The sequence below is a fragment of the Drosophila pseudoobscura genome, chromosome 3 (assembly GCF_009870125.1).
Source record: "Drosophila pseudoobscura strain MV-25-SWS-2005 chromosome 3, UCI_Dpse_MV25, whole genome shotgun sequence".
In the NCBI taxonomy this organism is placed as follows: Eukaryota; Metazoa; Arthropoda; class Insecta; order Diptera; family Drosophilidae; genus Drosophila; species Drosophila pseudoobscura.
Genome location: NC_046680.1, coordinates 4,503,584 through 4,526,404, shown reverse-complemented (window position 1 = coordinate 4,526,404; position 22,821 = coordinate 4,503,584). Strand labels below are relative to the sequence as shown.

The window sequence follows — 22,821 nt, the reverse complement described above, 5'->3', positions numbered from 1 at the left end:
AAAATGTACCGTAAATATAACGATGAAAAACCGATCTTCACCCGCACAAGCCGCCTTTATTTAAACAGGAATAACTTGATTACAACCGCGGAAAATAATGTTGTTTGTAAATTCCTCTTGGAAGTCAATCCTATCTTTCTACTTTACTTACAATTCTTGTATATTCTTCCTCTTTGCTTACAAATAACCACGAAAATCAGAACTACACTGAAAGAGAATGGCTATCTCTAGAGCAGCGCGCTAAAATGGAAATGTTTGAAAGTGAATGAGGGACATGGATGTGAATGCAATGCGAACCTGCGAATCGAAGTCTATACACCCTATTTTCTTTAATATGACTTTAAAAATTAAATTTAACAGATTGACGAAATTGATGATACATACCATTATATACCGATATACCGTGAATATGCTTTCAACTAAATTTCGGCGTCAAAATATTCAGAATAGTGTATATACATATACATATGTACATCTGTACATTCGAACTTCTCTATTACGAACTTACAACGAAGTTTTTATATAGCGTATTTCGTACGTGTTGATGGTTTAACTTATAGCGAACTTTTTCTTGGTTTCGCTATATCGAAGTTCGACTGTAGCAGTGTATTTGTTGCTTAAGATGCTACCAATTGTGGACAGTCGACAAAAAAATGTACTAAAAAATACCTCAATCAGCAGACCGCTTATATCGATAGTTTGTAACGGCAATTGAAAATCAGCAATTTAAACTACTGGCTGCCTTCTTTTACTCTTTTACTTTCTTCTATTACTCAAATGGTCCTGGCTGTGCGCATAATTAGTCGTATTTGTTTTCATTCCTCACTTCGCAAGACCACCGAGCACAGCACATCTATATTTATATATTTATATATAAGAGCCGAAATGCATAAACAAAGAAATGCAGTTCAAAAGGGAATTGTCGGAAAAACTCTCGCCTCTCTGAAAATTTTCACCACATTTCTCACACGATCATGCAGCGGCCAATTTGTCGCTCCCTCGCTCATTCCGAAAGCTATTTTGAGGGGAGGCGGAGGAAAAAGCTGCACCAGGCCGAAACAGAAGATCCCTAAAGCTTTGGCAAGGCCTCTTGAATGGCACCGAATTTTCACCAAAACACTTTCAGTTGCGAGCGGACCTCTGCACGGAGTGGAACAAAATCTGAAAACCAATAGAGTACAGTCCGCGGAAAACGTTCATTTAATAGAAGAGCAAGAAAAATATATATATAATCTAATTTTTCTCATATATACCCTATATATATTCTGCCTGTGTATATATGAACATAATATATATGCATCAGTGTACCAAAAATTGTTATACATAAAATAAATTGCGAAAGAAAGAAATACCATTATCAACTATAAATAGTGCCTTAATGCTCAAAGGAATATAAATTTTAATAACGAAAAAACCAAACGACGTGAGCGAATCTTATAATTTAATAGAACCAATAAAAGGAGGAGAGAGCAAAATCGACACACGCCCGCATGTTCGAGTTAAAGGTTTAGAATCGTAACGAAGAAGAGCCGAACCGAAGATTGAGAACCGTACCTGAAGGAAATCGAAAGATGACTTTCACCCGATTAAAGACTCTGACATTGCTCGTGTGTGCTCTGCTGGCACTGAGTTTTCCCGGATATGTGAATTGCGCTAACAACAAGAAAGGATCGCAGCCAGCCGCCGCGCCGCTTGAGCCAGAGGCCGTCATCGAGGAGGTCAATGCCAAGCAGTTGGAGAAGCTCTTGGCCGACAAGGATTACGTTGCCGTTTTCTGGTGTAAGTGTGATCTCTGCCTCCCAGTCTTTCCATACGGATCAGATATACACCGTACATATGTATCTATGCTATGCTTCTATCTATGTATATGTATATGTGTGAAAGTGCTTGTGCGTGTGCGTGACCGTGCGAGTGTGTGGGTGTGCCATGTGAAACAAGTAACGGTCCGGTCCGGGCATCAAGCTTTTAATACGAGGCGACCCCACTCGAAATAGTAATAGAACAGCCATATTATATAAATTTTCGCTAGTAAAATTCAAAGCATTCACATACAAGTGAAAATATGTGAAAAATTCGTTGTACGAAATTTCTGAGATTTTCATTTGGTTAATTTTTTATTTTTATTTTTTGTTCCCCCCTCCGATGTTCCTAGTTGAAGTCTGCGGTGCCTTCTTCCCCCTTTTCTATCTGGTTCTCGTTGGTCCGCTATCTCAACGTTCTGTTTATGAGAGAGAAATAGCTTTTGGCTGTGAGAAATTGCCGTCGTCTTTGCCGTCTTCGTTTCTGCGTTCGCTTCAGCTTTTCATTTTTTTATACATACATATATATGTACATATGTATATATGTATGTATATATGTATGTATATTTGTCCCCCGTGCGTTTGCTACTTTTCCTGATGCTTTAGCTTTTCGCATTTGTCGCAAACTTTTGGCACGAAAACTGCCGTGAAAAACCGCGCAAAACTCTCATTTCCTTCCAGTTGGCGACAGGTTTTTGTCCTTTTTCAGTATTCCCCCAAGAACTAGATGAACGTGCTCTTGTTCGACACAGGTTCGATCTATTTTAGGGGCTAGAAATTACCTTTCTGTTTGCTTTCTCTGGATATAGCCAATTGAGCAATTTGTCCGGCAGTCAAACCAATAGACAATGAAAAAATGTAATAAACAAATTGCCAATGTGTGGCAAAAACCAATACTAAACTTATAATTACTTTAAATTCTTCAATGTCAAAGTTAATAAACAAAATGTGTAATACCTCTTGCTATAGATAGCTAATTATACACATGTATACATATACCTCGCAGATCGCTTATATATTTCGGTAGCATTGGCGGCAATTCCAAAAATAATTGTTGACAATGAAAATATTTCAAATCCAAAAGCCCCCAACGCCAGTGTCCCAATGCCTTGGGCAAACAAACGAAAACGATCATGGAACATCTACGCCAATGGCAGCTCATTAAATGCTGTCGGTTCGGCGGTAATCAAATCGGAGAACGGTGAAAATTCGAAACGAATTCTAGAGATCCGCTATTTGTGTTTATTGTTTGTTCAGATAAACGCTATTAATGTTATTGCAATCCGTTGTGAAAGCACTCGGAACAGACCCCCAACCCGATTCCCATCCGATTCGAGCAGACTTCCTGCAACGCTTACAAATCGAATCGATTAATTCTTCAGCGTATACGTAATATTTGCATCTGCTCCGTAAATTTGGGTGCCCATTTAGGCGCCGTAAGTTTGTGCTTTTCGATTACTTTTCAAGCGGTGAGGGATCGCCTCCAATGGATACCCACATAGCGCGTGTACATCCAAATATTAGAACATTGTTTATTCAGTACGAGATCCGTGCAGATTGTGTAATGCGATTTTTTCGGCCTGGTCTGGCGTGCAACCACCCGAAGCACTTAAAGAGACATTGGCCAACATTGGGCTCTGTCTTTGTGTGCTTCACTAATAGCGGCCGCTGCACCACAATTTTATGAATTAATTTTGCAATTTTAGCATATTTGTCGGCAGTTGTTGCCCGAATTAATAGCAACGAATTGCTCTGGCTCTGCTGTCATTTCATTTCATTCATTCAGACTGCTTCTGCCTCTGCCTCTGCCACTGCCACTGTCGCTACCTCCGCCCTATACTAATGATGATGATGATGATGCATCCTCCATCTAATATAGGCATGAATAATCTCTGGGGCATTTGGTTCTGTTTCTGCTTCTGCTTGTGGTCGTGGTCGTCGTCGTGGTTCTGCTTCTGCTTTTGCTTCTGGCGTCACACGCGACAGTTGCTGCCTGTCAATTGATGTTGGTATCTCTATCTGATCTTGTCTGGCAGCCAGGTTATTCATATATTGAAATATTCCCTTATTGGATGCTTTCAGATGCGCGCAGCTGTGTGACCTGTGATAAGGTTTTAGCGGAACTCGAAAAAATCGACGATGACACCGACTCCTTCGGTGTGGACTTTGTGAAAATCAACGACAAACGACTAGCAAAACAATATGGCATCAAGAACTTCCCCGCCCTCACCTACTTCAGGTAGGTACCACCACCCCCATCCCGACCCATTGGGTGCTGCAGAGATCTAACCCAAAGAAAAAAAAACCCCCACAGGGAGAAGGAGCCCATCATCTATGATGGCGATCTCATGGACGAGGAGGGAGTTCTCGACTTTTTAACCTCGCTGGAGGCCATGGATCTGCCCGACCGCATCGAGGAGGTCAATGCCAAGATATTGCAGAAGATCATCGAGGACACCGACTTCGTGGCCGTCCTATTCTGTAAGTCTGCCTGACCTTGATTCACATATATGCAAACATATAAACATGAATACTTCTATATATCTATATTTTTGACCAAATCTATTGGTGGAATTTTGACTTGATGATGTTCTCTTTTCAAAGCAGTTGCAGTTTTTAGCGTACACAAACAGTTTAGCTCTCTTGTGACTAAAAAGCATACAACTTAGGTATAGACCGCATACATATCTAGCTATACTGTATATTCTGTATGTCTACTACTACTTACGCATATGTCTCTATCTCTATCTGTATATCTCTCTCTCCATATATACGTATGTAACTTGTGACTAACCCTAGAAAACCGGCGGCAAACTTAACTTAACTTCTATATCTCTCCATATGAATATTCATATATTCCGGCGGTGTTTCTCTCCCTGTCTGAGCAAAATTACATACGCGAAATTTATCTATCTATATATTTTATCGAACGACTGCAGGTCCAGATCATGAAACATGCCCGCCCCGGGTTATGGGTAAGTTATTCGCGCATCCTCAACGATCCCCAGATCGTCTGTTCCTCCTCTTCCGCCAACTCTACCTCTACCTTGAAACTTTGTTTCCTCTAATTAATTCATTTACAAATTTTTCAAATTTCCCCCTCCATCATAATTGACCCCGACTCGAGTAATCCAAAAAATGCACTAGAAAAGATACTGCCTAAATGACCGTGAACCCATGATATGTAAATATGTATAGTACTCGTGTATGTATATGTATATGTCTATCTCTATCCTAACTACTATATGCATATAACCAACATAACTTGTCAATGTCGAAATGTGTCGATGCTTGCTAACATTTGGACCATTTGGAGTGCCAAAGGATGCTGGGGATGAGTAGTTTTCTCCAACAAATCCTTGAAGAAACCCATAGCTTACCGCCGCTTCAGATTGGGGGACTAAGTGTTAGTAGTTTCAGCTAGTAGAACGGATTTTGTACATTTTCACGTTTGCTATCTCCCAACGCAGACACGAATATTACGTATACGTATAATAATAAACATTACAACAACAGAAGCGCTGCAAATGAATGTCTGGGCTCGGCGCCAGATTATGTTTGCGTTCCCATCACCCCCCTTACGCCGTTCTCCCACCCAATCGAAGCCCAAGTCCACGCGGGCAAGACGGACAAGACGTCGGTAGATTTGACGGAGAATCAAACGGGAACAAAATAATTGAAAAAATGATTTTCAATTGAAATCAAATCAAATAATGTGCTCGCCGTAAATTCTGGGAAATAAACGTGGGCTGTTTCATACGAGTATACATATCCGTATATATCCATATGTATATATGTTTAAATGCAAGGATCTTCTGATTGTGATGGCCTTGTCAAAATTTTTGGAACAAAAGAAGGAAATCTTGGTATAGAAAAACATAAGTTTATTGGCGTATTTAAGGCCCGCAGAGTCTTGGCATATACATATGTACGTACATACATACATATGTATGTGTTTGCATAGACCCACTCACACAAGCGTGGTTATATCTTGGCCAACAACAAAGTATAGAGAATTTATTTATTTATTTCTTTTTTGTTGTGTTCCCTCTCTGTCCGACACAGCCACCTACAATTTTTGCGTTAAAAATAGAAAACTCAAGCAGTTGGTCGGCCAAGAAAATGGTTTTTTTCTTTCTTTTTTTTGCTCTCGGCTGCTGCTGTTATTTTTGCTTGATTCTGAAACAACTAACTATAGAGTGGGTCTTTACACACAAATATACACACATACATATATTTATGTATAGGCTTGGGTGTATCTGGTAGTATCCGCTACACTATCTATAGGTATTTTTATCAAACGCAGACGGCGTACAGGGATTTTTTGCTTTCTTTTTTTTTTATCGCATACTCGTTGATGCGAACAACATGTAGGTGAGACGAGAACACGAAATTGTGGCCCATTGTTGTGCCGCCCCCCGTGGCACCAACTGCCCCCGGCTCTGCAATGCAGTGTGCCGGGGCACACGGGCGGGGGCTGCAGACAGACAGCAGTTTTAATTGCTTTTGCATACAGCAATACATCAACATGCCCCACACGAGCGCGAGCCGGCGTGGCATGATTATGGGCAGCAGATCTTTAGTTGTCGCAGCCAAATGCAGTGGCACATAATATATATATGTACACAGATATATCGGTACATAGTGTGCATACGCGAGTCTCCTCCCGACTGACTTGCACTATTTTTAGTTAAGTGCAACATTTGCCCATCTCTGCGAAGGCAGAAGAGCAGCGGAGGACCAGCAAGAAAGCAGATAGAACCGAAAACAAAACTGTCATAGCCACAGTCGGAGTCCCATAAGAATGTACAATTTTTGAGATTTTTCAAACACTTTGCAGTAAATTATGAGACATTTGCGCTGCCCAATGTGTGAGCATTGGCCTTGTCATCATGGCGACACCCACTCGAACGTACCCAAACGACAGTGGACTTTTTGTGGTTTCTTCTCTGATTGCACAGACTGCATTATTGGCAATCAATTGTTCCAGAATTGAAGCCAGAAGAGTAGATGGAGAATGTGGCAGACAGGCAGACAGGCAGCCAGGCAGCCATTAGAAGACCATTAGATTCGCAAGTTCACGGGAAAATCAACAGAAATAAATATTACGTATACGCAGCATGGGGTGGCAAAGCGAAAGCTCGCTAAAGGCGCAGAGAGAACAGATTGATGAATATAGAAACCGAAACAGAAACGTTAACAAGATGTGGGGAAACTGGCAGAACAGACGGCACAAAAGAGAGAGCTTTTAGAGAATTTCTTTTGATTTTATTTCCCTCCGTTGAGGTGATTTCCGTTACCAAGACAAGCATCTTGCAACAGGTTGCACACAGACAGAGAAGGGGAGGGAGGCTGTGTAAACAAAATGTGTAAATAAACGAATCGTGTGGGCAGGTTTTGGGATTGGGTAACATATCCGCACGATCCAAATGGCTTCCACTTGCTCCCATAGCTCCCTTGCATGTGATACCTCTCTACCGTAACCGTAAGGATAGTTGTAAAACTTACAGCCGCATAATCAGCGAATGTTTCCAACCACTCGAAGCTCGAAAGCCAGAAATCCATGCGAATGCACTTGCACCCCAGGCCCAGTTGTTCGTTATTCGTTGTTCTCCCACACCCTGTCCGAGACTCTAAGCCCGTAGCCAGCCGATCCTAATGATCTCTTGTTTGACAAATTTTATGCCAACCAACATTCCAACCAACCAACCGAACAATCAACCAAACAACCAACAACCGACGTAGATAAGCAGCAGTGCCGCAAGTGCGCCAAGGCCCTGCAGGAGCTGGAGAATATCGACGACGAAGCTGACCAGCTGGGCATCGGATTTGTGAAAATACACGACGAGGCCTTGGCCGATGAATACAACTTGGGCGGTCTGCCTGCACTGGTCTACTACCGCCACCAGACTCCGATCATTTACGAAGGTACCACGTAGTCCTAGACCTCCATTCCTCACACCCACCCACACATTTATCTTGAACACAAACATAAACCCATGCACGTATCGATATTCGTTGTGTCGTTAACATCGCAACTGTGTCTGGCCGCCTGCAGGTGAACTCCAGCGTGAGGAGGATGTCTTGGAGTGGTTGGTGCAGAATAAGTCGACGGGCGACGAGGACGACGTGATAGAAGACGTCACATCCAAGACGCTGTCGACGCTGATCAGCAACATTGATAACTTGGTGGTGCTGTTCTGTATGTAGATCACATTGATTTTTTTCCCATCCATCGAGCATGGCATGGATAACCGAGTGCTATCAATCCTCCAGATGATCACGGCAATGACGACTCGATGACCGTGTTAGAAGAGCTAGAACAGATTGACGACGACTGCGACAAGCATGGCATTCAGTTTGTGAAAATCGACGATGCCAAGGCGGCAGCCGATTACGGAATCGATTCGGTACGAAGCAAAACTGCAGTTGATATCGGTGCAAATGTGTTTCATAAAAAAAACCTATTCGATCGTCAGATTCCGGCTATTGTTTACTTTGAAAAAGAAATTCCAAACGTTTACGACGGCGATCTCATGGATGAGGAACAAATACTGAAGTGGCTGTTGAGCCAGTTGGAACGCGATGAGATCGAGGATGTCACCGACGAAATGCTCGACACAATGATCAAAGAAGGACGCGTCATTGCGGTGCTGTTCTGTAAATATTCACACAATTATCCATATAGAGCCCAAGCGGCGCTACCTCCACCCCACCACACATTTTGCTCACACGCTGTTTTCCAGACGACAACAACGACAAGAAGTCCCAGAAGGTGCTCGAAGAGCTCGAGAACATTGACGACGAGTGCGATGCCCTGGGCATTACCTTCGTGAAGATCGACAATCCCGAGGAGGCCGTTGAATATGGCATCAATAAAGTTCCTAAGCTGATATACTTTGAAAAAGGCATTCCAACCATTTACGAAGGCAACCTGGAGGACGAGGAGAAGCTCCTCAAGTGGCTTACAGACCAAACAAGTTCCGATCAAATCGAGGACATTACCGACGAAATGTTGGACTTGATCATTGAGAAAATGCCCCATGTTGCTGTGCTCTTCTGTAAGTGATTTCAGGCCCATCCCCTGCCCTATCCACAACCTTGTGCCGGGATACCTGCCGGGATTCCTGGGCACGCCCGTCTCTGTAGATATTGTATATCCGACAGACTTTGTGTTGTATCTCTGGGATGTGTCTGATGTAGTTGTAACAATCGGCCGACTGCTCGATGTGCTTCCAAGTAATCATTTTCAAAAGCGCGCTTCAAAAACTAATCAACTTAATCTAAGCCCCAGAAATGGTATATGTATTTGATTCCATAGAACCCTAAAGAAATTTACGAGTAGTTTGTACTTTTTCAAGTTGCAAGTTGAGCTAGGCTCCATTTAGTTTCACCTTATAGATTATTCCTTCGATAGCTAACAAAACTATATCCAAGAGCACTCGATTAACCCTTTCTGTAATCATCTTCGCAGACGACAAAGACCAAAAGAAATCACAGAAAATCCTCGCAGAATTGGAAAACATCGACGATGAGTGCGATCAGAATGATATTGCCTTTGTCAAGATCGATGATGACAAGGAGGCCAAAGAATGGGGTATCGATGAGATTCCCTCGATTGTACTCTTTGAGCGCGGCATTCCACACATCTACGAGGGTGATCTGATGAAAGAAGATGAGCTTCTTGGCTGGTTGGTCCACCAGAAGCGCTATTCCGAGATTCCGGAAGTCACCGATGAAATGAAGGACAAACTGGTCGAGAATACCGAGCATCTGGCGGTTATCTTCTGTAAGTTATCCACAAATCATTCATCCCTATCCCTATCCTTATCGATAATAAATCTCTTTTCTTTCTCTTTCTACAGATGACAAGGACGATAAGCAGGACATGCGCATTCTCAACGAGCTGGAGAACATTGACGATGAGCTAGAGAAAGAGGGAATTGTCATTGTGCGCATCGATAATGCCGCCGAAGCCAAGGAATACGGTCTCGACCATTTGCCCGCCCTCATCTACTTCGAGAACAAAATCCCAGCCCTCTACGAAGGCGATCTGATGAATGAGGATGAGGTACTGGAGTGGCTGCTGGTCCAGAAGAAGACTGCCACCATTGAGGAGGTCACCGATGAGATCCTCGTCAACCTGATCAACGAGCACGAATATGTCGTTGTCTTCTTCACGGGTCCCTGCGAACCGGGCGAGACCTGCGACCACACCCTGAACGCCCTGGAGACCATAGACGATGAGTTGGACGAGGCTGGAATCATTTTCGTTACCACTGAGGATACCGGAGTCGCCAAGAAATACAATGTCAAGACTTATCCACGTTTGGTATTCTTCAGAAACCGTGATCCGCTGCACTTCACAGGAGATCTTGATGATGAGGACGAAGTGTTGGCCTGGATCACCGACGATGAGACCCTCGAGATTCCCGGGAAGATCGAGGAGGTCAATGTGAAAATGCTGGATAAGATTTTGGCTGAAAACGACCACGTCGTCGTGTTCTTCTGTAAGAATTACTTTGCATCAAATCCTTCTAAGAAACTGTTGGACTAACAAGTTATCGTTTCCCTTTTTCCACAGATGTCGAAGGAGATAAGAAGGCTCAGAAGATCCTCAACGAATTGGAGAACATCGATGACGAGTGCGAGGAAAAAGACATCGACTTTGTCAAGACATCCGACGACGATATTGATAAGGAATACGATTTGCCCGGTCTGCCGGCACTTGCATTTTATAGACATAAGTTTAGAACAATTTACACCGGTAAATTAACCAAATGATTCTCCCAAAAAATTATTTTAACGATCTATTGATCTATTTGTTCAGGTGATCTGATGAAGGAAGAGGAAATTCTGGAATGGGTTATCGATTTGCATGAGTCTACTGCTGATGTCATTGAGTCTGTCGATCGTAAGACCCTGCAGGTCCTGATCAACGATGTTGAGCATCTGGCTGTGTTCTTCTGTAAGACACTAAATTGAATGGAGTTTTGCCAAGGAATATTTGACTATTGGGTATTTTATTCTTCCCCAGATGATGACGAGTGCGAATCGTGCTCGGATATCTTGGATGAGCTTGAGAATATCGACGACGACACCGATAAGCATGGCATTCAGTTTGTCAAATCAAACGATGTTAAGCTGGCCCATGAGATTGGCATTTTCGCATTCCCAGCTTTGGTCTACTACGAGACTGGAGTCCCGATCATGTATGATGGTAAATAGACACCTTGCAATATATATAACTCTGTAACAACTAAAGGATTTTGCATCTGACTTTTACTCAATTTTAGGTAATCTCAAAAATGAAAATCGAGTGCTGCAGTGGTTAATCAATCAAAAGAGTAAGCGTTCTTGTTCCAAATGTGTTCTCTGCTTTCTAACTCACGCTCATAAGCCAAACATTCAGTACCGAATCAATTGAACTACATATGTACATATGTAGGTACATGAGTCCCAAAAAACTAGCATACTTAAAAGATGGACATACCCAAAGATCATCTTCCCGTTTATTGCCATGTCAAAGTGCAAAACGTAATGAAACTTTTCGATATAGGCAACGATGAAGACGATGGAAGTGATGAAAAGATTGTTAAATTGAGCTATCCCAAAGAGAGCGATGAGGATAAGCGGGAGAGATTGAGGCGTCTCCAGCTAGCGATTCGAAAGCAGAGATTGCGAAAGCCCAAACGACAAAATGACGATGACGAAAATGGTGACGATGACGAAGGCGACGACGATGACGATGATAATAAGAGAAAAGTTACTGATGGGGATGACGAAAACGACGAAGAGGATGAAGATGATAAAGAAAACGGGGATGACGATGAGGATGATGATGAAAATGGGGATGACGAAAATGGTGATGAAGATGAAGAGGATGAAAATGGGGATGACGATGATGATGAAAATGGTGATGAAGATGAAGAGGATGAGGATGACGATAAAAATGATGAAAATGGGGATGAGGATGAGGCAGAGAACGATGACGACGAAGAAGAGAATGATGATGAGGATAACGATGACGATAACGACGATGATGAAGATAAGGATGATAAAGATAATGACGACGAAGACGCCGATGACGATAATGATGAAGACAACGATAATGATGTAGAGGATAATGATGAGGATAATGATGAGGATAATGATGAGGACAATGAAAATGACGATGATGACGACAATAATAATGAGGATGATGATGACGATGACGAAGATGGGAACAAAGACAATGAAGATAACGATGACGAAGACGAAGAAGAAGACGATAAAGACAATGACGATAAAGACAATGACGATGACGATGACGATGACGATGACGAAGACGAAGAAGAAGATGTGAAAAGTAAGCCAAAATATAGGCACACGGCAAAGGGCCGAACGATACATCGGCTTGCTGATCTATGCTCGGGTCGGCTTATAGATGAAATAGGTAATACCTGAATGTGAGTTGCCACTGATGCACTAACCGAAGTTGTTCCATGTTCAATTCGCAACCTCTGGTCCTCCCCCACTCCCCACTCCCTATACCCACACACAGACACACGCAGAAACTCTTCTAGATACTTTCGACTACAGCTAATTTCATTGTCTATCTACAGACTTGGGTGAAAGGAATTCAAAAAGTAATGCATTCAGCCCAGGTAACCAGTCACGTATTCCCCATAGACTCCCGTCTAGCGCATAGTAGCTTCTGTGCTAAAGCCATCTCACGTGAGGGAAACACAGTCATGCCAAAAAATAATCGAGCCCAGTCAATGTTTGCCCTCTGAATGTTAAACCCTAACCGAAGCTTCAACCTCACTCAGTTCTTAAGTCTAAAAGTCTTTGGTACATCAACAAAAATTGAAGAATAATTGAAAAAAAAAAAATAAAACAAATTCAATATCATAGCTGACACAATGTTTGAAATTATTTCAACAATGGAACTTACTATCGTCTTTTTGTAATTTGGAAAAGTCAATTTGTTCGTTAAACGAGACGAAAAATCTGTTAATAACTATTTTGTTTGGTTTATTTATTTTCTCTTAATACTTTAAGTAATCGTTCTGTTTGTTTAATTATAATGATTAATCTCGAACCCGCTTTGACCTACAAAAATGTCTATATGAAACAAAAACAACCAAAAATCAATCAATCAAGTGAAAAATACAGTGGATGCTCCTAAAATATATGTATGTACATATGTGCATAAATAAGTCCAAAATGTACAGCCCCGGGAAAAAAACTCGATATAGAAAATGAAAATATGAATTAGAACCGATATCTGAATATCTGAATATCTAAATATCTGAATATCTGAATATCTGAAAATCCGATACCTGTACAGTCAGCATCAAAAGCATTTTGTCAGTTATTAGTTGTGATATCTATTGTATAATCTAAATAATACGAAAACCGAAAATTAAGTTTAAACAATTCAAATTCAATTCTGTTCCATTCATAAAGCACGCTTCTTTTACTCTAGAACAAGGAAACTTTCAATTTTCAACTTTCAACTTTGAAGCTTGAATTGTGAATTTTCAAGTTTCAAAACAATGAAAATCGAATCGAAATCGTACTAACTGCTCTCTTTCTCTGTCTCTCTCTCTCTCACTCACTCTCTGTCTGTGTGGTATTTCCGGAGGTGTTTGGAGAAAAGAAACAATTTTGAAAGCAAGTTAACGACGACTTTTATTCTTATTTCCGCCTACTCTGATGCACTCTTGTTTTAACGTTCTGTTTTTTGATGATGATTTATCGCAATGAACCTTCTGTTGTTAGTGAACCAAAAAATAATTTAAAAATAAATTTTACAAAAATAAAGCAACAACAAAAATCTCTTAAAACTAAACAATCTGACAAAATGTTTTTGTTTGTTTGCCCACACAGATGACGAATGTTTCTATGTTGGATTGGGCCACGACGGCCATTCAGCTAAGCGCGGCAACAATTTCGTGCCCAACGATTACAAACCATTCCAATGCTGTCCAACCAAATTGGAGAAGTCAACGAAAGTTCCTAAAATGACGGCCCAGCGGATCGGACACAGCGACGGCGATCAGGGCAAGCGGGCGGGCGGCGTCGGCGGCGGCAACTTCCAGTTCGCCGCATCGGCGGCCACCAAGCCAGCAGCCAGGAGGCCAGAGCCTGCTAGCAAGCCAGTGCCTTCCAAGAAGCAGCCCAAGCGCACCCAGGCCAATGATGACGAGGATGACGATGACGACGACGACGACGACGATGATGGCAAGCCCCTGGTCAAGGTGTCGTATGCCAACAAGCGGGCGGGAGGCGGCAGCAACAAGCCGCAGGCTGGCAAAAAGCCCGTCGCCAAGGTCCAGCAGAACGACAACGACGACGAGTCCCAGGAGGTGGAGAAGCCGTCCAAGCAGAAGTCGTCAAAGAAGTCCGGCAAGCTGAATGTTAAAACCGGTACGTAGTCCACGGACTATCGGACTATCCCTCGTAGTCATTATAGATTGTACTAGTGCCATCCACACCCGCCACCCCCGCCACAACCGCCAAGACACAGACCATTCTAGAGCCCTCTGGCTGCACCACTCTCATTGTCCTGTACCAATCTCATTCGAGTAGTAGTTGTTGTTGTTGTGCCCATACATAGACACGTACAGACACGCACAATTTGGTCGTTACTTTATATGTTTATTTCTCTTCTCTTTTCTCTCTCTTTTGTGTCTTGCAGGCGTTAATTTTTTCCAAAATCGACTAAAAAATTTGTATGACCTCATTTTTCAGGATATCTCTCTGTGGGAGTAAGGCAGTTTAACTGAGTATAAAGCCAGTTGCTAAATCAGTTGAATAGTGATTGTATGATTGAATGATATGCCATACCCAATACTCAGTAGCACGTATTCGCACTGTTCTTCACCGATACCAAAAAAACACTACCGAAACCAAACCAAAACCAAAACAAAACCATCAAACCCAAGCCTGTACAGCCGTCAAAAGAACCTTCAATGACAGGTTTCTGTATAAATGCTATATGCACCAATGAGTGACTGCCGACTGACGACAGTAACTGAATAACCTGTGAATACGCATGGCTGTGTGTATATAAACATAACGCTACTATAATATCATCCTCGGTGTCCGAGCAGATCCGATCATTGTCCGCACATTGTCCTTCTGAGCCGCAGACACAACTCGTTGTTCCACGTTGAGAAGATCTTTCGAAAGCAGAATCACACGCAACCCAAAACAAACAAAAAACTAATGAACAAACACACACAAAAACATAAAACGTACACATAACTAACATAAACTATGTTTTTGATATTTTCGCTACAACTATCTTCGGAGGGGGCCCGCCCCCAGTTCTGTAGCTCTAAGCTGAACTAAACCCCAACATTTGTTGCATTTTGTCGATGTTCAAACTAAAAGCAATTAGTGCAACAAAAAAACTATCAAACTTCTGAGAACTTTCACTTGTTACTATTTAGCCAGACAGCTTTGTTATTAACAAACCAATCAGCAATTGTCAATAACAAGAGCGCGTACACTTTTTGATACTACTACTTTTTGTCACAATATACAATTTACATACATACAAACATATTTATGTAGCTAGTCTAATTTAAAGAAGCCAAAAGAAGAACAAATCAAAGCCAAACCAAACCAAACGAAGCGAAATGAAACAAAACAAACAAAACGGAACAAAAGAAATATTTTTTGAAGCAATTTACAATTTGCAATGGCAAAAACTGTTAACTATTTTAACTAAAACATGTACAGATGAGAGCCCACCACACGTTATTCTATATACACAACACAACACACAACACACATACATACATATCTGATAAAAGAGCCATTTACGACATATACACATTTTGTAGCTAGATATTTATGTGCGAGACACAATAGCCAGATACGAGCAGACCGTATACTTAATTTTTCTGTAACCATTGAGCTGTTACAAAGTCTAAGACTTCTCGCTGAACAATGGCCTTGCCTCGCATGCAATGTAGCCAGCCATTTTGTTTCGTTTGTTTCCTTCTGAGAGCGATGCGATACCATACCGCTCGCTGTTATATTTGTTATCGGTATTGGCGAAATACCGAATATTATATCTTTATATCACTTATGTTAGCTAAACTCTATCACTCTGTCACTAAATCCTACATGTGTAAACCGCTATTTTTTACGTTGAACAGCAGCCTTAAAGTCAAGATCAAGCAAATGTATTTTTGTCAAACGGGTTTTCAATGCCTGAAAATTGAAAATCGAAAATTGTAAGAACCGCAAGCACATTTTTGTAAAACTAAGCTCCACAAATCAATTGTAAAAATTCACAATAAAAAGCCATCGAAATCAAATGAATTTAGGTTCTCTTATTTAAGCAAATCCAAATCAAAATCCAATTCCACACAATTTTTGGTTGTTTTTGTCAAAGCAAAAGAACAAAAAGAATTATCTGTGATTTAAATACTTTCAAACAGTCCGAAAGGCAATTAAAAATTATTTTAAAACGTGGTAAGGGAATACGTATGCATATGAACAATGAAAATGTATATTTGTTACCAATTTCTTGTCCATATAAAAAGACACCATGCTTGCCATAAATTATGGAATAGTGGGTGGTGGGGGTCAAGCTGGCAAGCTCGATCGGTGGGGCTAAGAAGGACAAAGAAACCATAAATTTTGTATATATAGAATTCAAGAAAAACTCATGATTGATTGACAAACTGCAGCCAACAGGTATGTGCCATGAAGTGGCTGATGATATATCTACAAGTGTCTGCTTGAACAAATACCAATTACATCCATTGCTTCTCCATGTTGTACAAACAGGCAATCTGGAGAGCAACCAAGAGGTCTTCAACTGGATTCTCGAGCAGAAGGCCGACCAAAGCATAGAGCTTATTAATCGTGATCAACTCCTCGAATATATAGGCACCAAAGACTTTTTAGCGGTTGTATTTTGTAAGTATACTTTCCAGCCAAAGGCTATAAGGTAAAGGCTAAGGCTAAGTCTAAGGAATCTATATGTAGGAAGCATATACTATCTAAGCGCGCCCACTAAAAACTGTAACTGCCCAAAAACAACACAAGCAAAATCAAGCTACCAATAAGATAAACACTTAAACCATTCTGAACAACTCCGTACTATTATCCGGCGATACACTATTAATCTGAATGGTGATTGCAGACAAAGAAGACGATCCCGACTCGCCTCGCGTGCTGCGGCACATCGAACTAATCGACGACGAGGCCGCCGAGTATGGCATTTATGTAGTGAAAATGCACGACAAGCTGATGGCCAAGAAGTACGGATTCAGGAACCCTCCCGGTCTGACCTACTTCCGCAAGGGCAAGTACATCAACTACGACGGCGACATCGACGACGAGGAGGAGGTTCTCGACTGGCTGACCAGTCCGGCCAACATGGAGATGACCGATCACATCGAGCAGGTCAACCGCAAGATGTTTGAGAAGATTCGCAAGAACTCGGACTACGTGGCCGTGATCTTCTGTAAGTACTGATCATGCCGGAGAGCAGGAGCTATAGAGCTTTATCCGTGACTGAACTTTAGATAGCGACGAATGCAAGCAGTGTCCTCGCGTGCTCGTCGAGGTGGAGCACATTGACGATGAAGCGGACAAGGCGGGCATTGACTTTGTGAAGATCGACGACAAGCAAATGGCCAAGGAGTTCGGAGTCTTTGCCCTGCCGGCCATCGTCTTTTTCAAGCCCACATCGAAGGAGCCAGTCATATACGCCGGTAGGTTAATCGCTAAAGCAATCCGTGAGGATCATTTAAATGACGCTGTCTTCTCGGCACTTCATAGGGGATCTTTATGAAGAAGAGCAAATCCTCACTTGGTTGATCACGCAAAAGGATCCAAGTGGAGATGTGATTGAAGATCTCGAAGGCGAACGACTCGTTCATTTGATCGAAGAGTCGGGCTCCATAGCTGTCTACTTCTGTAAGTTTTCATCCACGGCACCAAAGTCTCTCCCAGATATGGCGACTATTCTTATACCATGAAGCGTAAGGTACTCAATGCTGCATTCGGTTTGGTGATGATCAATTCTCACAAAGTACAATGTCAAATTCGAAATTCATTTTAAAAATTGTCTAGATGCACATCTTTAATGTTTATGTCGATCGCCAACAGAAATAACTTATATTTTGTCACATTTCGTGCAGTGTGTGTAGTGCGTACTTTGAGGGATTGAAAATCACGCTTTTGCGCAAAAAGTTTGCAGCGAGCTCTGTGTAATTGTAGTTAACATTTTAGTCTTCAACCTAGTTTAAGCCACTTATCGCGCTCTGTGTATCTAACCAATCAAGACTTTATTTATATTTCTATTTACGAATATGATCTCTCTGAAAAATCAAACCAAAACCACACAAAAATTGCTCAAAACCAACCAACAACCAACCAAATAACGAAATGAATTTAGGGAACAAAACAAAATGCGACATTTGCACATCGAAAGCGGCCCGCAAGGCCCGACTGAAAAAGGAACGCGAACAGCATCAGCAGGAGGGTGGAGCTGCCAGTGCTGCTGCCGCCTTCGGCGGCGAAACAGATGCTGGCGAGGCGGCTGCTGGTGGGGCAGATGGGTCGGCAGCGGCGGCTGCATCAACGGATTCATCAGCTGGCAAGCATGAAGATGGTAGCGCACCTTTCTGTATAGATCGTGCAACTGGAATGAGTCCAAGAATGTTTAACCACATAACCACCACCACCACCCAGAAACCTCCAGAAACCTCCAGAAACCTACAGAAACCGCAACCCATCCGCACCACACCACACGCACCACCTCCTCCACTTTGTACTGCGAATGTAACTCTACCCAGAACCAAAGACAGTACAACAGTAAAATAAGTAACGCCCATACAATTTTTCGGAACGAAATTTTGAAAGTGGCTCCAGGGTCTCGTCTCTTAAACTGCTTTCGAAAAGCTATAAGAGAGCGCTCAAAAGCTAGCCGCTCTCTCGTATGCGACTTGAGAGAGCCGCCGTCTTGAAGTACTTGAGACTTGGCTGTATGCATATGCAGGCACACGTACACTCATGCATTCGTGGCTTCAAAAACCCCGCTACATAGAAGAATTGAAATGTATGGGCGTTACTTATCTTACTGTTTTTATTGCCTTTGCCAGAACTATATCTCTCTCTCTCTCGTCCCCCCTTATCTGTCATACCCGAAACCCTATATCTTTCGTCTTTAGCTGTGCTGTTTCTCCGCTTTGTATTGTGTACTGTACTATATATACTCGTAAAACTCTCAAAGAAGACAAGTTCTCCCAACATCTTCTCACGCTCCCCGTCAACTTTTGCTGTGCCTTAGTTTATGTGTAGTGCTTGCCCATAGTATGTTGTCCTAGCCCCGACCTCGTGTGCAGTCCTTGTTGAGTAATGTAATGTGTTTATTTGAAACCCGACTGCGACATCCAGATGCCGATGGCTGCGAGCAATGCACCAAGGTCCTGGAGGAGCTGGAGAACATCGACGACGACTGCGACAAGCACGGCATAACGTTTGTGAAAACCAGAGACTTTTCTGTGGCCGATGGCTACGGCGTCCACGAGTATCCGGCATTGGTCTACTTCGAGGGAGGCATACCCAATGTGTTTGAGGGTACTACCTATATAGATGAGTATCTGAACGATACTAAACGGTGTCTTTCGTAGGTGAGCTCAGCGAGGAGGAGGAGGTGCTGCAGTGGCTGATCACACAGAAGACCGAGGATCGCATCGAGCTCATTACACGGCAAATGCTCGAGACCATGGTGGAGGAGACCCAATATCTCGCTGTGTACTTCTGTAAGTAGCACCACAACGAAACATATCGATTTGATCATATACATACATATCAACTGTTTTTCAAACTCTGTCTCATATTCTCACACACTCTGAATTGTTATATTCCCCCCTGTCCTCAAACAAAACATCGCACACAATCCACAAAACATATCCACAAATATGTATCTATCCTTGACAAAAACCCGAAACCGAAACCACAACCGAAAACCGAAACGTGAATCGCACTCAGTGCCGCCAGAGCGCAAGGGGAAGCAACCCGCCTTCTGTCGCAGTTTCTGTTCACCCTCTAGTCTTAAAGAAAGCAACCTGACCACCACTACCACTACAAAACACTCATCCAGCCAATTCGTACAAAGCTACATTTCACGTAAAAGAAAACGTATCCAAAAACAAGGTATTCCCGTATTCCATGTGTAAAAATACAAATCACGCAACTCGCAACTCGAAGTCGAACGCATGTTCGATTGAGCTCTAACCGTGCCTAACCATCAACAGGAGCTCTGTTCCATGTTCTATCCAAGAACTGTACTATTCTTTACTATACTAAAACCAGGCTTCCAACGTATTACGACCAAACTAAATTTGTCTCTCTTTTCAAGATTAAATGTCCACTAGAAATGACTTACGATCAGACGTTGCGAATCTGTTGGAATTTGCTGGAATTTAGTTTGGACGCGAATACCTTATTTTTACGGCGTTTTCTTCGGCCTCTCCTCACACACCGCTAACCCTTCTTTCGCTTGTCACTAACCAGTTGAACGTTGCACACTCATCTTAAGCAGATGTCTAAATAAATGCTTTCTTTTCGGTAGACAAAATCAACTGCAACATCTGCGACCAGATATTGGAGGGGTTGGAGCTAATCGACGACGAATGCGATGTCTTCGGCATACACATGGTCAAGATCCAAGATCCGCAGTTAGCCAAACGCTATTCCATCAAAACCTTCCCCGCCTTGGTATATTTCCGGTGAGCAGGAGTATTTAACTCTTGGCGAAAAGAAACCAACATTTTTTGTATTAAAAGCAATGGCAATCCTCTGCTGTTCGAGGGCGACCTCCAGAATGAGCAATCGGTCTTGGAGTGGCTGATTGATGACGACAATCGCGAGTTGGCCGACGAAATCGAGGAGGTCAACGAGCGCATGCTGGACCGCCTGATGGCTGAGTCCACCCTCTTGGTGGTTTTCTTTTGTAAGTTCATTCTGGAGTAATTCATTCTGGCCCGTATCTAAAGTCTTCTATCCTGTCAGATGATGATGATTGCGCTGAGTGCGAGGAAATATTGGAGGACCTGGAGGAGATCGATGGAGAGGCCGACATGTTTGGCATTGACTTTGTGAAGATAGCCAGCATAGACGCAGCGAAGAAATACGAAATTGTCAATATACCTTCTCTGGTGTATTACCGGTAAGAAATCACAGGAACCACGACAGTAGATTGGCTTCAAATGCATCCATTGTAGGAAACAAGTACCCGTCCTGTATGACGGAGATATGCATCAACATGACAAGGTCATCACATGGCTTACCTCACAAGATGTGTTCGAAATCAAGAACGAAATAGAAGAAGTCAACCGAAAAATGCTGGACAAGCTTCTTGAAGAGAATGAATTCCTGTCGGTGTTCTTCTGTAAGTGCAAACAGACAGCTCTGCTCTCAATACATTCTCCCCTAACTTGCCCCAAAAACCCCCTCTACTTAGATGAGCACAATCATCCGGACAGCATCGCCTCGCTGGAGAAGCTGGAGAATATCGACAGCGAGACGGATAATCTGGATATTACGTTTGTGAAAATGGCCGATTCACGCTATGCCAAGAAATGGGGCGTCACAAAGCTGCCAGCAATGGTATACTTCCGTCGCCGCTTCCCCAGCATATACAGAGGTGAGTCAGTGGTTCTAGGAGAGATCTGGGAACCCTCACTGAGAGCCTGCCATCTTTCAGGTGATCTACTATCCGAGGATGAGGTGCTGGAGTGGCTGCGCAAGAACCGCTTCCGCCAGCCTGAGCTGAACATCTTTATGTATGCCCTGATCGCCCTGGCGCTGGCCTTTGTCATCTACACGGCCTTCCTGCTGCAGTGCTTTAAGCCAGCACCGCCGCCACCCGTTCAGCACCCCAAGCAGTCTTGAGCGGTTTGGCTAAGAGAGCACTGGGGGACATCGGGAGCAAGTACTGAAACACGTTCTACGATATCAAGGAGGGGCTTCGGGACGAGAGCGAATCAAACCTGGAATGAACATCGAATATTACCACCACCACCACTACCACCACCACCACACTCTTACAATCACACACACACACGGATGTATATGTTTATTGATCTATCATCCGATCGTCTAAATTAGACGCCGATACAAACGACAGTGCCTGGGCCACGACTGGACTGAGACTGGGACTGGGACTCTGCCACAAGTTGCCCCAAGTAAAGACGATGCTTTGGATACTTTCCAATATCTTTTGGGACAGTTTGCGAACAACTTTGATAAACTCTGATATACGTCGATATATCAAAATATCCATCCACAAACATATGCATATCATCCGTCACATCATTTGTCTTCTAAATTCATTTGTGTACTTAAAAGAGAATCAAATAAAACAGAAAACACTCAAGTCATAGTAATTACTTTAAATTTAAATGCGATAATATTGTTGAATAAATGCCAATGATAATTTTTACAGTAAAACCATTATGGATTAATGTAATTAATAAAATATTGGATGATATTACATACACCCACCAACACTTTTAATAACCCCCACCTTACTCCTAGGAACATACTCGTATTTCCGCACTGAGCACTAAAAAAAAAACCACAAGTGGTGTCATGTGGGCCTTTGGCAACAAAGAAAGAGCTGAAAATAATTTCTGAGGTTATCAGGGAGAACTGAAGCCCTCTCCTCACGATAGCATTTGGATTCCCAGACACACCCAACAGCTTTGCCTGTCTACAAAAAACAAAATACAATTAGCACGAGCTGAATTTTCAGTTCGGCAACTACCTTTGATACCTCAAGGCCCCGCCAGAAACACGCCCAACAAGCTCTACCAAGCGGTAGAAAGTTCATACGGGTAATGGAACTTACCTATGTACATAGATTTTCACCTGGCAAAATGAAGATATCATTTTATAAAGTTCAGATCGCAAACCCCCGACAAAATGCTCATCCATCTTCAGAATTACTTGCCACAAAGCCACACAAATAATTTCAATTTTCGCAAGCTCTTTCCACCCG

At 42.5% G+C, this 22,821-nt stretch overlaps 1 protein-coding gene across 19 annotated transcripts; it reads left to right on the top strand.

Moving 5' to 3' along the window:
- The first annotated feature begins 1,093 nt into the window (after window positions 1–1,093).
- Window positions 1,094–22,271, top strand: hlk (hulk). 19 transcript variants are annotated; one of them, XM_033377723.1, is made up of 28 exons: window positions 1,094–1,779; window positions 3,882–4,038; window positions 4,114–4,280; window positions 4,739–4,774; window positions 7,545–7,727; window positions 7,858–8,001; window positions 8,076–8,209; window positions 8,279–8,459; window positions 8,546–8,860; window positions 9,274–9,588; window positions 9,665–10,309; window positions 10,384–10,566; window positions 10,630–10,767; window positions 10,837–11,019; window positions 16,593–16,724; window positions 16,951–17,274; window positions 17,336–17,524; window positions 17,592–17,729; window positions 18,211–18,426; window positions 19,212–19,394; window positions 19,448–19,579; window positions 19,809–19,973; window positions 20,392–20,548; window positions 20,606–20,772; window positions 20,832–20,988; window positions 21,044–21,210; window positions 21,283–21,465; window positions 21,526–22,271. In XM_033377723.1, exons 1-28 carry the CDS (start codon window positions 1,572–1,574, stop codon window positions 21,711–21,713), a joined length of 5,487 nt encoding a protein of 1,828 aa, XP_033233614.1. In that variant the 5' UTR covers window positions 1,094–1,571; the 3' UTR covers window positions 21,714–22,271. The 19 variants fall into 19 exon arrangements, with proteins under 19 accessions (XP_033233614.1, XP_033233615.1, XP_033233617.1 ...); XM_033377724.1 differs by lacking the exon at window positions 4,739–4,774; XM_033377726.1 differs by lacking the exon at window positions 18,211–18,426.
- Window positions 22,272–22,821: the final 550 nt, after the last annotated feature.

Bases quoted from the DNA above. Each gene is read 5' to 3' on its own strand.
- hlk (XM_033377723.1), top strand. From the start codon at position 1,572: ATGACTTTCACCCGATTAAAGACTCTGACATTGCTCGTGTGTGCTCTG. The intron at 16,725-16,950 runs GTAAGTATACTT...TGGTGATTGCAG, and splicing joins CTTTTTAGCGGTTGTATTTT to ACAAAGAAGACGATCCCGAC. The intron at 21,466-21,525 runs GTGAGTCAGTGG...GCCATCTTTCAG, and splicing joins CTTCCCCAGCATATACAGAG to GTGATCTACTATCCGAGGAT.